The sequence below is a fragment of the Catharus ustulatus genome, chromosome 6 (assembly GCF_009819885.2).
Source record: "Catharus ustulatus isolate bCatUst1 chromosome 6, bCatUst1.pri.v2, whole genome shotgun sequence".
NCBI lineage: Eukaryota > Metazoa > Chordata > Aves > Passeriformes > Turdidae > Catharus > Catharus ustulatus.
The window spans coordinates 54,473,666-54,490,376 of record NC_046226.1 but is presented as its reverse complement, the minus strand read 5'-3'; the positions used below and the strand labels follow the sequence as shown (position 1 = coordinate 54,490,376).

General features: G+C 54.0%; 2 protein-coding genes and 1 long non-coding RNA gene across 3 annotated transcripts; 1 reads left to right on the top strand and 2 right to left on the bottom strand.

Moving 5' to 3' along the window:
- Positions 1 to 1,768: 1,768 nt before the first annotated feature.
- LOC116997723 (cobalamin binding intrinsic factor-like) lies at positions 1,769 to 3,959 on the bottom strand. Its single transcript, XM_033062801.1, is given in 9 exon segments — positions 1,769 to 2,069; positions 2,142 to 2,260; positions 2,339 to 2,485; positions 2,551 to 2,608; positions 2,611 to 2,779; positions 2,851 to 3,017; positions 3,099 to 3,224; positions 3,313 to 3,456; positions 3,596 to 3,959. Coding segments are annotated over 9 exon segments (1,356 nt in total). The 3' UTR covers positions 1,769 to 2,007.
- A 1,704-nt stretch (positions 3,960 to 5,663) lies between these two features.
- Positions 5,664 to 7,611, bottom strand: LOC116998294 (cobalamin binding intrinsic factor-like). The gene is made up of 9 exons (XM_033063834.1): positions 7,542 to 7,611; positions 7,278 to 7,460; positions 7,041 to 7,184; positions 6,824 to 6,967; positions 6,570 to 6,745; positions 6,252 to 6,489; positions 6,001 to 6,142; positions 5,805 to 5,923; positions 5,664 to 5,725 (listed from the first exon to the last, which is right to left on the bottom strand). Exons 1-9 carry the CDS (start codon positions 7,609 to 7,611, stop codon positions 5,664 to 5,666), a joined length of 1,278 nt encoding a protein of 425 aa, XP_032919725.1.
- Positions 7,612 to 13,494: 5,883 nt separating this feature from the next.
- On the top strand, positions 13,495 to 15,264 carry LOC116997934. Its single transcript, XR_004418272.1, has 2 exons — positions 13,495 to 14,918; positions 15,001 to 15,264. It is a non-coding gene; the product is annotated as an uncharacterized LOC116997934 (long non-coding RNA).
- Positions 15,265 to 16,711: the final 1,447 nt, after the last annotated feature.

Here is a 16,711-nt window from a genome sequence, read left to right as displayed (position 1 = left end):
GTTCAGAAATGGTCTGGATAGGAATGGGAGAGCCTTTCCGAGGGATGGACATTCTTGGAAGAGTGGAGCATCTCGACGAGTGTTGGGTTCTGTGGAGTTCTGAGCCTTTTCCAGCGGCAGATGTTTTCCGACGGATCAGGGGACTTGTCTGGCCCTGGCTCCTGGAGCAGCCCTGGGAGCTTCTGGAGGAGCTGGAGGAGGCGCAGCAGGACAGGCGGCCTCGCTCCAGCAGCTGCTCCAGGTCCTCCCACAGCAGCTGCCACATCTCCGAGTCCCGCGGGAAGGACACCCCGGGCCACAGCGGCGTCGCCAGGTCCTGCATCTCCCGGGCCGCCGTGGCGCAGGGCCCGCAGCCGGGGCCGCAGCCGCAGGGAATGTACAGGGGGCTCCCGGGGGCAGCCGGGCCCTGCGGAGGGCTCTGCTCAGCCGGGCCCCAACCGGGAGCGCCCGGGGCCGCTCGGCCGCGCCGGGACCCCCCGGCCCGGCTCCCGAGGCGCTTCCGCGCCTTCCAAATGCGGGTGGCCAGCAGGGCGGCCGTACTGGCCACCAGCAGGACGAGCGTGGGGAGCAGGAAACTCATGGCTCCGTCCATGTCCCATCGTGGCCGCACTGGGAGCCAGGGGGTGGTGGCACGTGTCCTGCAGAGACGGCGCTGATGTCACAGGGCTGCGGGGGGGACACCGGTGTGACGTCACAGCCAGCGTTGAGGGGCTCCATGAGGGCGCTGAGGCCCTCTGGAGCAGAACAGATGGAAAGATTCTCAGCCAAGTAGGACACAGTGATAAGAGGAGGAGGATGGTCTCATCTCCTGGCTGACAGAGCTGGAGACATGGATTGTCCCATGGGACTCTGCAGAGAGCTGGAAGAGGAAAAGCTCTTCTCAGCAACCACCAAACCATCTCTGTGTTATGCACAGCATTCCCATCCGGAATCCAAACCCAGTGCTGTGCTACACACTGCGGAGAAATTGAACCCTGTGAATCCTACTAAAAGCAGACAAACCATTGAGGCAGCGCAGTGGAAGTGTTTTCCATGGAGCATGTTGGTGATGAAGAACTGCCCCAAGATGGAATTTCACAAAGGACGGAGAGGCAGACTGGGTACCTGGGACATCCCATGCAGCACGGGGCAGGAATGTAATCTCCAATGGAGCAGCTGATATCCTACACCAGCTGTGGCACTGCCACACTGTTCTAGCTCATCTGTGTGGTCACGGAAGGACCTGGAGGGTGGCACCATCACCGTGGGTTGAGGATGGGCTGCTCTGGTTTGATGTCTGGGATAAGGCCACGAGCAGTGGTGATGATGGAAGGTGATGGATGCTGGTTTTCAGTCCATTAGGAAGAGTTTGGATCCTGACCCTCCCAGCTCCTTCTGGAGACGGTGTCAGTGGAATCACAGAATGGTTTGGGCGGGAAGGGTCCACCTGGTAGCAGGTCCAGGCTGAAGGTCTGGCTGGACAAGGCCCAGTGGGATTAGGGAATGGGGATGGCTGGAGGGCAGTTGGGACCCAACTGGCAGGTGCTGGTGACTCCTGGCCAGAGATGGAGTCACAGAATTGGGGTTGGAATCAGCTGCAACCCCCACAGGCCACCCCCTGCGGATTTCTGGGGGGAAATGCAGGTGATGGCCTGAGGCTGATGCTATTTGGGATTGTAATAATCAAATGGAGATAATTGCATCTGATTAATGCCATGAGAGAGTGTGTGAGGATGAGAATAGATTGAACTGAAACACAGGAATGTGGCCAGAGGAGCAAGCCCATGGCTGCTGGAGAAAGGCTCTGTTGATGTCCAGAGGGGAATGACTCCATGGAGTTTGGGTGAGGCTGTGCTTGTGTGTGGTGCTGGGGAAGAGAAGGAGAGAAGCTGAGCTCATGGAATTAAGCAGGAAGGAAGACAAAAGGGATGTGAACTGTGTTTTCTCCCAGGGACACACACACACACGGGGACATGCTGGAATGGCAGTTTATTGCTCCATGGCGGGGCCCAGGATGTCTTGGTGGCATCAGTAGGTGCTGAAGATGGCCTGTATGTGCTCCCAGTTTTTCGGCTTGTAGGTTCCGACCCCTGCAGCACAGGGATCAGTGAGGCTGGGACAGGGAGACACCCCAAGCACAGCCCCTTGTGCCCCACACCCACCTTCCTGGAGGGGACTCCAGCAGCTGAAGAACTGCCAGTAGGTCCTTTCGGTTTCATTGGCAGGCAGCCCGTGAATGGAGGTCACATAGGGACCCCAGCTTGTCTTCTTTGTCTTGAAACTGCCGGCAAAGGGAGTGGGCTCAGACCTGGCTGGGTGCATGCAAACCCCTCCCCTTCTCTCCCAGCCTCTGTCTCACCAAAAGATGTCAGGTTTCTCATTCCTTGCCACCTTCATCACCTGGAGCAGCGTGGAGTGATGTGGGACACACACTGAGGTGGAGTAGTGGAAGTAATTCTTCATCGTGCTGGTGATGGAGAACTGCACCGTGATGGGAGCTGTGGGTGAGGTTGGGGCCAGGGTGGGCGCAGGGCAGGAGCGTCATTCCCAGGGGGCTGGCTCCAGGTTGGAAGCCCGATTGTCCCCGGCAATGGTGACAGGGGCAGCTGTTGGCTCGGGGCCATTCCGTTGTGGCAGCACAGCCCCACCCACCTGCGTGCAGGTACGACTTGTTCACCAGGGCAGGCAGCACCTGGGCTATGGCCATGGGCTGGTGGTAGTCATGGTTGTAGACCACGTTGAAGGCCTGGGCACGGTCCCACTTCCGAGGGGCGTAAAACTCACTTGAGTCCTCCAGAGCCTGCGGAGGAGGTGGAAGGTGGCACAAGCAGCCTGGGAGTGGAGCTGTGACCCCACAGCCCCTCTGCATACCTGCAGGGCCAGCCCCATGCTGTAGATATTCCCGATCGTGCCATTGTTGCTCTCTTGCTCATCCAGGAAATGGTTGGTCACCGCCTTTAGCGCGTCACGGATCAGATCCCGCTTCTCTGTGTGGTTGTAGGCGCACACCAGCGCCAGGACCACCATGGCCTGGGTGTCTGTGGGATCCTGCTGTCACTGCCAGCGCCCCAGGGACACCTCTGGGAGCGGAGGGGATGGGGGCTGGGGTATTCCCTTACCCACACAGACGGAACTCCTACACTTCTGCAGCTCCTCAGCCACAGCCTCGACTGCCTCTTGGATGTCATATTCCTTCACCAGGCACAGGGCCAGGATGTCCAGGCTCTCACTGTACCAGGTGATCACTGCAAGACAAAGAGGGGTGAGCAGACGGGGAGCAGCGAGGGTGACACACCCCAGTCCCCCCAGTCCTTCCCTCATGTCCCAATGCACCATTTCTGCTGATCTCCTCGTTCATTTTCTGCTTCAGGATGGGGATCAGGTTGACAGTCTTCCCCATGGCATGGACACAATGGGGGTCCTGGCAGGAGGAGAGGAGGGCGAGGACGTACAGAGCCACCTCTCCTGACTTCATGTCTGTGGGGACAAGAGGACAGAGTGGTGGGATGGGACATGGTATCCCAAGAGCTGATGGTGCCGAGCCTGCTGTACGGGGTCGGCTGGGATCAGGTGCACCCCTTCCCCTGCCCTGGGTTCTCCTCCTGTCCCTTCCCACCTGTCTGGGCTCTCTCCACTGCATCCTTCTTTATCTCCTGGAGCAGCCAGCTGTCGACATGGCCATGGGTGGCTCCAGCCAGGTTCATGGCCAGCAGGATGCTGGGATTTGGTGGTTCATCAAACTTGACAGATTTCTCCATGCGGTGCAGCAGCTCGTGGATCAGGTGGTGGTGGGCCCCTGCAGCCTGGCACCCCTGTGCCACTGAGGGCAGGTCAGCAGGAGCCCTGTGCATCTTCCACTCGTCGCCCTGCAGTGTCACCGGTCTGTCTGCGCTGCCGCTGCAGGAGGAGTGACACTCACCGCAGCCCTGCGTGACCATGGCACTTGCCAGGGCCAGCAGGACCCCGATGCTGTAAACCATGCCGGCCATCCTCTGTCCTCAGGAGAGCTGATCCACTCAGGGCAGCAGGGTCCCGCGGGCACTCATCTCTCCAGCTGTGCCTCCTGCTTTTATCTGCTCCTGGTGCCATCCTGAGCTCACCTGCCTGCCCACTCCCGTGCTGTGGTGCTACCACACGGTGCCAGCTCATCTGTGTGGTCACGGAAGGACCTGGAGGGTGGCACCATCACCGTGGGTTGAGGATGGGCTGCTCCTGTCTGGCTGGTTTGATATCTGGGATAAGACCGTGAGCACTGGTGATGATGGAAGGTGATGGATGCTGGTTTTCAGTCCATTAGGAAGAGTTTGGATCCTGTCCCTCTGTCTGGGGTTGCAATGCAGGATGTGATAAAAGGTATCTATTCTATCACCTTCTGTTGAGGGTGGGGCAGTGATCCTTATCTCTGTGGGGGATATTCTGCTAATGGGCCATCCACTGAAACCGGGTAGGGCATTGTTCTTTATCTTTTCACAACCCATCCTTCCTCCAGGGAGTCATTTTCTGCTAATGGCCATTGAGTCCCACTGTGGGACTGATAAAATTACTGCATCCCATTGGAAGTTGCTCCAGCCAGGGGGAAGAGCCCAACATTTCTTACCAAGATAAAAACAGAGGTTTTGGCACACTAAGGGAGCCCCTTTCTCCACTGGACTGCAGAGGGAAACCGGATTTCTCCACATCACCACTGGACCTCTGGAGGGAAACTGCACCTTGTACAGGAGCACTGCTCCAACTGAATCACATCTGTCACTGCAGGAGGATGCAGCCACCATTTAATGGGACTGCTACCAACACCCTGCCTGACGGGGTGTCTGGTTGTACTCTGACTTTGTCAGGGTTTGGGGTTTGTTTCTTTGCAGTACTGTATTTCTATTTTAATTTCCCTAGTAAAGAACTGTTATTCCTAATTCCCATATCTTTGCCTGAGAGCCCCTGGATTTCAAAATTCTAGTAATTTGGAGGGAGGGGGTTTACATTCTCCATTTCAAAGAGAAGCTCCTGCCTTTCTCAGCAGACACCTGTCCTCCAAACTAGGACACCCTCCCAGCTCCTTGTGGAGATGGTTTTGGTGAAATCACAGAATGGTTTGGGCGGGAAGGGTCCAGCTGGGAGCAGGTCAAGGCTGAAGGTCTGGCTGGGCAAGGCCCAGTGGGATTAGGGAATGGGGCTGTCTGGAGAGCAGTTGGGACCCAACTGGCAGGTGCTGGTGACTCCTGGCCAGAGATGGAGTCACAGACTTGGGGCTGGAATCAGCTGCAACCCCCACAGGCCACCCCCTGCAGATTTCCGGGGGGAAATGCAAGTGGTGGCCTGAGGCTGATGCTATTTGGGATTGTAATAATCAAATGGAGATAATTGCATCTGATTAATGCCATGAGAGCTTGTGTGAGGATGAGAATAGGTTTAACTGAAACACAGGAATGTGGCCAGAGGAACAAGTCTGTGCTGCTTTGTTGTTGTCCAGAGGGGAATTGACTCCATGGAGTTTGGGTGAGGCTGTGCTTGTGTGTGGTGCTGGAGAAGAGGAGAGGAGCTGAGCTCATGGAATTAAGCAGGAAGGAAGAGAAAAGTGTTGTGAGCTGTGTTTTCTCCCAGGGACACACAGACACACGCAGGGACACAGAGGGACATGCTGGAATGGCACTTTATTGCTCCATGGCAGGGCCCAGGATGTCTTGGTGGCATCAGTAGGTGCTGAAGACGGCCTGGATGTGCTCCCCGTCGTGTGGTTTGTACGTTCCAACCCCTGTGACACAGGGATGAGTGAGGCTGGGACAGGGAGACTCCCCCAGCCCCATCCCCACCCTCCTCTCCTCCTGCCCCACCTTCCTCGAGAGCGTTCCCAGCACTGAGGAACTGCCAGTAGGTCCTGTCATCCATGCTGCCAGCCAGCCCGTGGATGGAGGTCACATAGGGACCCCAGGATGTCTGCTCAGTCTGGAAACTGTGGGAGAATTGTGGGGGCTCAGGCCTGGGTGGGGAAATGCCAGATCCCATCCCCAAAGCTGCCCTGGCTCTCACCTAAAGGTTTGGGGGTTCTCCTCTGCTGCCACCTTCATCACCTGGAGCAGAGTGGAGCCACTTGGGACTGTCACCGTGGTGGAGTAGTGGAAGTGTTTTCCCTGGAGTGTGTTGGTGATGGAGTAATGCACCTGGATGGAGGCTGTGCAGGGAGAGAGCAGTAGGGTGGGCACCTGGCACAGCCCCAGCGGGCATAGGGTGGGAACATCATCCCTGTGGGATCTGGGGGACCCCAGGTGGGATCAGTGTACCTCTGGGAACGCCATGTGTCCCCAGCTTTGGGGACAGGGACAACTGTCGGCTTGGAGACATATCCTTGTTGGCAGCACAGTCCAGGCCAGCCGCATCCAGGTAGGACCTGCCCACCAGGGCTGGCAGCACCTGGGCTATGGCCATGGGCTGCTGGTAATCATGGGCGTACACCACGGAGTAAGCCTGGGCACAGTCCCACTTCCGTGGGGCGTAAAACTTCCTTGTGGCCTCCAGCGCCTGTGGAGTGGGTGGGAATGACGCATCTGGGAATGGGACCAGGTGGCTGCAACTCCACACTCCCCTGGCACCTCCCCTACCTGCAGGGCCAGCCCCATGCTGTAGATATTCCCGATCATGCCATCCCTCTTCTCCTGCTCGTCCAGGAAGCTGGTGCTCACTGTCTGAAGTGCCTCCCGGAGCAGTTCCCGCACGTCCTGGAGCTCCACGTAGTCATAGACGCAGCTCAGCGCCAGTGCCACCATGGCCCGGGTGTCTGTGGGATCCTGGAGTCACCGCCAAGGCTCAGGATAGACCCCAGGAGTGGGAATGTGGGAGCAGAGGGGTTCCTTACCCACGGAGATGTGGCTGTCAGGGCTCAGCACCCACTTGGCCAGGGCCACCGATGGCCCTTGAGCGCCGCCCGCCTCAGCCAGGCACAGGGCCATGGTGTCCAGGCCCACGCTGTACAGGGTAGTTTTGGGAACCCCGTCGGCCTCTGAAAGCAAAGAGCGGCAAAGTGACAAGGTGTGGGGACAGTGACACCCCCAGGCCCCCAGATCCCAACAAACCCAGTTTGGCCATCTCCTCATCTGTTTTCTGCTGCAGGACACGGATCAGGTCGAGCGTCTGGTCCAGGGCATGGACGCGCTGGGGATCCTGGCAAGAGGAGAGGAGGGCGAGGACGTGCAGAGCCACCTGTCCCGAGGTCATGTCTGTGGGGACAAGAGGGCAGCCGAGCTGGGCTGGGCATTCCAAGGACAGGTGGGCCCCCGGGAGCTGGTGCTTCCCCTCCTTTCCCTCCCTACCTTTCTGGGCTCTCCTCACCGCCTCCTCCTTGATCTCCTGGAGCAGCCACTTGTGGATGGGACCGTCGCTGTCCCCTCCAGCCAGGTTCATGGCCAGCAGGACGCTGGGATTTGCTGCCTCCTCGAAGTTTACAGATCCCTCCAAGCGCTGGAGCAGCTGGGAGACCATGTCCTGTGGGGCCACTGGAAGGAGAGGGGAGGTCACCAGGGTCCTGTGTCCCATCCATGCTCTCTCCTGGTTCTCTGTGGGTGGCTGACACTTACCACAGCCCTCGGTGGCCGTGCAGCCCACCAGGGCCAGCAGGACCCCGATGCCCAAAGCCACGCCAAGCATCCTCCTGGAGCCAGCTGACACACTCAGAGTGGCAGAGTCCTGTGGGAATTCAGCTCTCTGGGCGTGCTCTCTGCTTTTAGCTGTTCCCAGTGTCCTTCTCCAGTTACCTGCCCTCCCACAGCTGCCCTGGCTTATCTGTGTGTCCAGTGGGGGAGGAGGGGCGGTGATTTTCCACCTGGGATCACTGGGGATCGCTTGGACCACTTCAGTATCCACAGGGCTGGGGGGCTGGGATGTTGTAAGGGTCGGTTTGAAGATTGCCTGATCTGCCTCACAATCATCATCAGAGACTGAGCCCCTGAGACCCTGAGACCCCTACTCCTCACTCTGGGCAGAAGCTCTGGCCTGGCCAAGGTGGATGCTTGCCAAGGGACTGTGTACAGTTGTGCTTGCCAGTGCTGCTTCCATGGCACACTGCTCTCCGGCTGAGTACTGAGGATTTTGGCCCACAAGTGACCACTAAAGAAATCCCGTTCACTGATACTGAATTAGCAGAACAAGCAGCCAGTGGGTACTGGGGACATGAGGTTTTCTTAACAATGGGAGACAAATGAAGACTTTGAAGACAACCACCACTGGGACCCTCCCTACTGATGGGATGGCCCAGAGCTCCTCAGTTAGGAAGTGGTATGGCCTGATAGAGCATTACTGTAACACCTTCTCAGTGATAAAGGGAGCTGTAAAAAATCTGACAATTCCAGAAAGTGAGAGCTTGGCTGGCAGCCAAAACAAACCTGCCTCGGTAATCACAGTAGCCTCTCCTTTCTTCTCCAAACAAACAGCAAATTCTTGGTTTAAGGAAAGAATTATAAGAGACAGGGGAGTAGTTTGGAGTGTGCTGACAGCTGTTTGGGGTGTTTTCCAACCTGAGGTACAGATTGCCTCTCTTGTTTGCATCTACCCTGACTCTTGTGCTGTGTTTAAAGGAGGTACAGAGTGGCTTCCAGTCAACAGAATTCCAGTCCACGTTACATGCTGGATAGTTCCATCATTTTAACCTCCTGCCTCTTTGTGGCAGATTCTGTTGTGTTTCTTTTTCGCAGAAGAACGCCGCAGGACATGAAGATTAATTGCTGAATTAATTGCTGAGTCCCTCGTCGAACCTGTATACATTTATGGCACAGGATCTCACAGCCGTGTTTCATATTGTGAAATCCAAAATCAGAGTTGTTAGTTAAATGTAACTGTTGCACAATTTTTCCCATAAAGTCATGTGCGGTAAAAAAAATACAAAATACTGGGGATAACTTGATGTTAATGTTGTAACACCTATCACCCAACCACCGGTTATACTGAACCGGAAAATTTTTTAAATTGGATCACACGTAATTAGAAAAACCAGCCAATAACAATATTGTTTAATTTGGCATAGTTTTTCAAACAAGACAAATTGCCAATAATTCTTTTAAGCAATGAATAATAAGAGACAAAACCGGTGTTGTGAGAACAGGATTGGGAATTTTGAATAGCACTGATTCAGAAATACTGATGGATAAACTGGCTATAACATCTCTTTAGCTCATAGTCGTGTCCAGGCTCAATTGTGGATGCACTCAGTTGCTGCCTCAGTTGTAAGAGGAGGAGGGGAGGGCACTTTTCCTACTGAAATTTGGAGAATAATCTGGGATAGTGCCACTAACTTTGAAGGAGAATTCCAATCCTGGTGGAACCTGCTGAATTTTACCTACGACCCCAGCACAAATACAGCCACGGCCTTTTTTACTGACCATACGCAATGCTTCAGTGCATTCAGTATTCCCTCTCATTGCTTTAGGGCTGAATCACGATGGAGCTGATCTCTGTCCTTTTGATCATAGAGAATGGGCCCGTCAAATTGGTGGGAAGTAGCAAACTGTTAATTTAGAGACTTGCATTTTCTGGGAGCAACAAGGGTTTATCTGTGAAAGTAATGCAATCAGAGCTCAAGATATTTGCTTAGACACAGAACAGAATGATTGCAACTTTGAAAATCATCCAAATTCCTTGAAACAGTACTGGTATATATAGGCAATGGGTGTGTATGCTTAAGAACTGCTTGTAATAGTTTTTTGGGGGGTTTTTCTTTTTTGGTTTTTTTTCTTTTTTGTAGAAGATTTAGTAATGAGTACAGAAAGTTATTCAAATCTTTGTGTCTATAACTTTACTACAATTGCAAGATGTGATTTTTCCTTTTGCAGAACCTGTTATTGATTGAAATTGCTTATTTTTTGTTTGTGCTGCATTTTTTAATATCAATTAAAATTGATTATTCTTATATTTTGAATATTAATTTAGAATTGCTTAGTTTAGTCATATTATATTTTGAATATTGATTTAAATTTATTATTTTAGTTGCATTGTATGTTTTATTGAAATTTATTATTTTCTTTGTAATCAGAAATTGTTTCTATGTAATGAAAAACAGTTGAATAATTGAAAATTGTCTATTTGATTTCTTTTTTTCTCTTTTTCTTTCCCTTATATTTTTCCTACTCTTCTATTCTGTCCATTTTCCTGTCTCTGATTTTCTGGGTGAAAAAGCATCCCTACAGTCGTTTGAGGGTTCTGTCTTCAGAAATTCACAAAAGACTTCTTGGTGCAAAAGGCACGACTGTGTCATTCTCCTCTATTCTTGTTTGAGTGTTGTCTTTTGACCTTCCTTGAAGCCAGGAAGGGCGCTGCACAAAATATTCCACTCAGGGTGAGGGTTTAGCTGTGCAAGTTTTTTTTTGTACATGTAGTATTGACTTTCCTTGAAGAAAGGGCACTTCCTGCGTAGCTCATATGTGTGTGTAATTTGTTACTTTTTCTCGTACTCATTTTCTCTCTCTCTCTCTCTGCTTCGCCACCTTTATCTCTCTCCTTCTCACCACTGCCTCAGAACTGAATTGTTGGCCCTCAATAAATTGCTTTGCTGCTTGCTGCTGAACAAAACCTTAGACTCTTGCTGTCGTCGTTTGCACCCTGGGGTCGAATGAACCATCACGATCCCTGCTCAGGTTGTGCAGACTGTGACAGATGTTGTGTGGGATTTCATCCCAGTATGTCCCAGAAGGAACCACCTCAATCTTCCACCCAAGGTCCTGGAAGCCTGAGGAGCTCCATTGCTGCCTGGGCATTCTCCAGCTGTAACCTGCTTGGACTTTTCCAGGAAACTCCAGCCCTGATACTCCAACTTCAGTACTAAGAAAAATGGACCCTGCTGGGAAAGCAATTCAAGGACAATGCCTGCAGCAGGCACAGGCAGCTCAGGATAACGGAGAGAAATTCCTGTCTAACTGGTTTCTTATCCTGCTGCCATAAGGTCACCCAGCTCAGAGGCAATGGGAAGGCAGAACCTGTTCATTTTTGGGATTGCATAAGGGGTTTTGGCCCTCACCCTCACAGAATCCTTCTGGAGGTGTCCAGCTGTGAGATGAGCAGGGATAGGGTGTGCTAGCTGCTGTGCTGGATTTAACTGGGATGGGGAACTTTTTCTTTACTGGATTTGGATTCAGGATGGCAATGCTCCGGATAACAAGAGGGTGTTTTGGTAGTTACTGAGCAGGGCCTGCCCTCCTCGAGCACTTGGAAGTGTCCCAGGGGGCAATCCAGGACAAGGCACCATCCTCAGGGACATTCCCTGTGACCAGGAAGCTTTTTGGGGCTTCCCTGACCTCCCTTGACTTTTCCCCTATTTTTTGGTGGATGTTCATGTGGAAAAGGCTTTGTGGAAGCATTGAGCTGCTGGCCAGGGCACTTGGACTTTTTGTGCCTTCTTTGGGTGGGGAGGAAAAAGGGGGTAGGGGAGTCTAGAGGGTGATGGTGTCACTCGGCACAGCCCAGTGTGGTGGGGATCAGGGGAGTGAGGGATGAGGGGGCCCGAGTGAGGTCCCCAAAAAAAGGGAGGCTATAGCCTCAAAAGGCCTGGAAATTCATGAGGGCTTTGCACGTAAAATACTGAAAACTGCAAATATTCCCATTTTGTACATTGTGAGAAATTATAATGCTTTTAAAAACTGATTCCAAAATAAAACCCTGTATCTGCTGTGTTATAGACAGGATATAGACTGCAAGGAATTCTCATTACGGAGCAAGAGGGTTTGAAAACACAAACGCATTTCTCTACCTGGGGCTGTCTTGGGCTACAATACAGGATGTGACCAGAATATCTATTCTATCACCATCTGATGAGACCAGGTGGGGCAGTGATCCCTATCTCCGTGGGGATAGCTGATAATCTATCTGCTGATAATCTGCCCCAGCTGGGACATTGTTCTTTATCTTTTTACAACCCATCCTTCCTCCAGCGAGTCATCGTCTGCTAATGGCCATTGAGTCCCACTGTGTGACTGATAAAATTACTGCATCCCAGGGGGAAGAGGCAAGGTTTTCTTGCCAAGATAAAAACTGAGATTTTGGGACACTAAGGGAGCCCTTTTTCCATCTGGACTCCAGACGAAAACTGGACTTCTCCACATCATCACTGGACCTTCAAAGGAAACTGCACCTTCTACAGGAGCGGCAGTGCCGGGGAAGAGTGGGGCCGGGCCGGGGGCACCGGGGTGTCCCGGCACAGGGATGGTGCTCTCCAGAGGGACCAGCTCGGGCTGGCTCTGTGTCACTGTGAATAATTTGCTTTATGGAACGAGACACCTGAGAATGCCGCGGGAATCCAGGGGTGGAGCCGGGGAGGAAACCTGCTCTGACTGCGGGAATGGGAGCGGGGGTCACGCGTGAGGATGTGCAGCGAGATGTGGGGGTCACACCGGTTGTGGGAATACCGGGATCGATAAGGACGGGTCTGTAGAACGAGCGTACAACGAGAGATGGATGAAAAACCCTCCCTCGCCATCCTTCTTCCAGCCCCGCTGTTTGCAGGATCTCCGGAGAAGAGCTTGGGTCTGGACGAGGCTCTCAGCCACGGGGGGAAATTCTTGGGGTGTCCTGTGCGGGGCCAGGACTTGGACTCGATGCTCCCCGTGGGTCCTGTGCCTCTGAGGGCGCAGCAAAGGGGTTCGGTGGGATTTTCCGGCTCAGGAAGGGTCAGAGTGAAATCAAAGGGATTTTCCGGCTCAGGAAGGGTTAAAGGGAAATCAAAGGGATTTTCCGGCTCAGGAAGGGTTAAAGGGAAATCAAAGGGATTTTCCGGCTCAGGAAGGGTTAAAGGGAAATCAAAGGGATTTTCCGGCTCAGGAAGGGTTAAAGGGAAATCAAAGGGATTTTCCGGCTCAGGAAGGGTTAAAGGGAAATCAAAGGGATTTTCCGGCTCAGGAAGGGTTAAAGGGAAATCAAAGGGATTTTCCGGCTCAGGAAGGGTTAAAGCCGCAGCCGCCCCCGGGACAGCGGGACCGGCCGGGGCTGCCGCGCCCGGTGCTGCCGCCCCGCGGGGAGCGCCGGTACTGCAGGCGGGATGGCGCTGGAGCGCGGGAGCGGCGGGCCGGGAATGGGGAGAGATCCAGGGAATGCTGAGGCATCCCGGGAATGCGGAGAGATCCCGAGAGTGCGGAGAGATCCCGGGAATGGGGAGAGATCCCGGGAGTGCGGAAAGATCCCGGGAATGCGGGGAGATCCCGGGAATGGGGAGAGATCCCGGGAGTGCGGAGAGATCCTGGGAATGCGGAGAGATCCCGGGAATGCTGGGGCATCCCAGGGAAAGCTGAGGCGTCCCAGCGAATGCTGAGGTGTCCCAGGGAACGCTGAGGTGTCCCAGGGAAAACTGAGGTGTCCCAGGGAAAGCTGAGGTGTCCCAAGGAATGCTGAGGTGTCCCAGGGAAAGCTGAGGCGTCCCAGCGAATGCTGAGGTGTCCCAGGGAAAGCTGAGGTGTCCCACGGAAAGCTGAGGTGTCCCAGGGAAAACTGAGGTGTCCCAGGGAAAGCTGAGGTGTCCCACGGAAAGCTGAGGTGTCCCAGGGAACGCTGAGGTGTCCCAGGGAAAACTGAGGTGTCCCAGGGAAAGCTGAGGTGTCCCAAGGAATGCTGAGGTGTCCCAAGGAATGCTGAGGTGTCCCAGGGAAAGCTGAGGTGTCCCAAGGAATGCTGAGGTGTCCCAAGGAATGCTGAGGTGTCCCAGGGAAAGCTGAGGTGTCCCAGGGAATGCTGAGGTGTCCCAGGGAAAGCTGAGGTCCCAGGGAACACTGAGGCATTCCCTGCCCGGCGCACTCGGCAGCACATCCCTGATGTGGTGCAGAAAAAGGAAAGTTCTGGGATAGTGTGAGGATGTTTCTGGAATTGGGATGGGTGCCGATCACACCATGGAGTCACGGGGGATTTGGCTTGGAAGGGACCACAAAGATCTTTTACAGGCTGCGGTCTGATCCCACAGCAAGGAACATCCCACAGTGCCTCCCCACCCTATGGACAGCAGGGATGTTTTCCACAGCTCCTGCTCAGGAATGGGAACGGCTGCTGGGAGCTCTGGCAGCAGCACCTGGACACCGGGTAAGAACAGCAGTGGGACTGGTTTGGCTGCTGCTGGATGTGGATTTCTCCTTTCAGGATGTTCCTCTGACTGATCCTTTCACATCAGTGTTCCAGGACACATTTGAGGGCAATTCCAAGAATTTCAAAGCAGTTGGAAAACAGTGAGGAAAAACTGCGAACCTGATCCATTTCTAGTAATTCCAAACTTCTCCCACAACACCATCTTAGAGGAAACCTGGGTAAGGGATAAAGATGCAGAGGAACAACTGTTGTAAACCTCCCTGGATTTCTGACACAGCAAACCTTCCAGTAATCCCAGCTGATGGCTCTGAGGAACTGTGGGATCATACTGATTTCCAGGAAAGCAAAACAAGAGATGAGGGAACAGACTTCCAATTGATAGTGATTTGATGAACACAGGAATGATTCTTTTATGTTTGATGCTCCCCTTTATATTCCTGGAATAATTTTAAATTGTTCCTTTATAATCTAAATTTGGGAATTTAAATTTAAGAGGGAACGATGCAAAATTAATGCAGGGAGAGACTGTGGAATCATCATGGAAGGGTTTGGGTTGGAAGCCTCATCTCTGAGCCTCTCCTGGGCTGGCTCCTGCTCTTCAGCCACTGCTTGCAGGTGGACATGGAAGTGGTGTAGATGCACAGGGAATGCTGGTTGGTTTTCCCTGCCTATGGAAATCTGGTCATTAAAATGACCCCTGATTGACCTCTTCCAGCGGGGAGATATTTAAACATGAGGTGCCAAAAAGAACTGGAGCTTCTGCACAATGAAATCTGCAAGAATCCAACTTAAAATCCCCCCTGGATTGTCACAGGTGCAACTTCCATGGACTGGTCACCTTGGCCAGGAGTGTCCAATCCTGCTGGAAATGCACTGCACCAGGATGTCATCTTCATTTTAGGCAGGTAAAGACCCTCTGGGCGACCCCCAGTCACTGGAAAGACTGGACTGGGCTTCCAGGGCACTAATTCCAGTTTTTGGGAATAGCACAGGAACCTTTCCCTTGCCCAGAGGAGCAGCCAGTGCCTCCCTTAGTCCACAGATCTCCAGGATGGACCACAGAAAAATAACAGGAATATGGAAATCCCCCCTACTGGGAGTTTGTGGTCCTCTGGATTAGGTTTTGGATTTATAATGTTAAAGGGGGGCTGTAGGAGTTTTTCTCTCTGTCCTGTTCATTATTGTTCTCACTGCTCTTGTTTCTCTCACTGTCATTATGTGTTGTCATTAACATAAAATTATTGTATTTGTCTTGGTTTCCATTATGAAAGTGTTCTGAGCTGGGTTTTTGTCTCTGTTCTCTTTCCCATCCCACTGGGGTGAGGGAGCTGCTGCTGGTGCCCAGCAGGGTCCGGCCATGGCCGGGGCACCTCTGGGAGCTCCAACCCGAGGGACTGGAGCAGTTTTGGGGCTCACAAAGAGAGAGCCAGTGCTGCGTTCTGGGGGTGCTAAATCAGGCTCTGAGCTTCAAAGCAGAGACTAAATCGAGGATCTTGGAGTCCTGAGAGCAGGCTGGAGCTGGGGCTCAGAAACAGGGAGTAAATGCTGTGATGCAGGGAGAGAGGGAAGGGAGTAGGGGGTTGCAGAGAGGAGGAAGGGAGGGGAGAGAAGAGAGATATAGAGGAAGAGAAGTCTGGAAGAAAAGAGATAAAAAGGAAGAGAAATGTGGAGCCTGGCTCGGTCGCAGCCTTCCCCACCGTGCGCCGAAGGGCTGCGGATTCCGGGCGGGATTAGGGCAGGGATCGGTACCGGGATCACCGCGGGCGGGAGGAGCCGCTCTGGGACGGGCACTGGGGCCAATCCCGGAGCCACCGCTCCTGCTCCGACTGCGGCCTCTGCTGGGCTGGAGTCCCGCCGGGGCTCCGGGCAGGTCCCGCGGGGAGCCGGCTCCGTGCCGGTGCCGGGAGGAGGGCGGCGCTTCCCCGGAGCAGGCGCTGGATCGCGGCTGGCAGCGGGCGGGGCGCGGGGCCCGCCCGGGACCCTCCGGACGCCGCCGCTCCCTGAGGGGGGCCCGCCCCGCGGGGCGCCCCCTGGCGGACACGGAGCGGCGGCGCGAGCGCAGCGCCCCCGGCCCGGCCCCGCCCGCGGCCCCGCAGCGTTTTCCAGAAAATGGGAGTGGAGTCCACACAGCCACCAGGGATGTGCATCCCTTTCCTCGGAGAAAAGAACTCCCCGAGGCCACTCCTGAGGCTCTGGAATGAGCTCAGCTCCTGCAGGGAGAGATGTCCTCCCGTGGGCACAGGGGCTGCCCCAGCTCGGACCAGGAGCATCCAGCGCCTGCTCCTGCTCGGAAATATCACCTGGAGCCTGAGCTTGGGGCTGGACTCTGCTGATCCCAGGGAACTCTGTCAAGTCCCAGGGACACGGGTGGGCTGGGGGATGAGGGTTATAAACAGCAAATTCTATGGAATAGAAACCTGTCCCTGTCCCAGGCCTACTGAGCTTCCTTGGAACCTCTGCTGGTGTTAAACAGGTAGCTCTGTGTGCTGCATGAGGCACTGTGAGATTATTCCAGCAGGAATTCAGGGCTGTAACTATAATTCATCTGAACTAGCAAAGCTGAACCCCAAATCTGGGCACCACACAGGGAACAATCTTTGTGCTGCCTCATCAGCCAAAGCCAAAGATTTTAAAACCAAAACCACACAGGTTTATGTCTCTTTATCCTCAAAATGTTCACTGTCCCCTACAAATCACA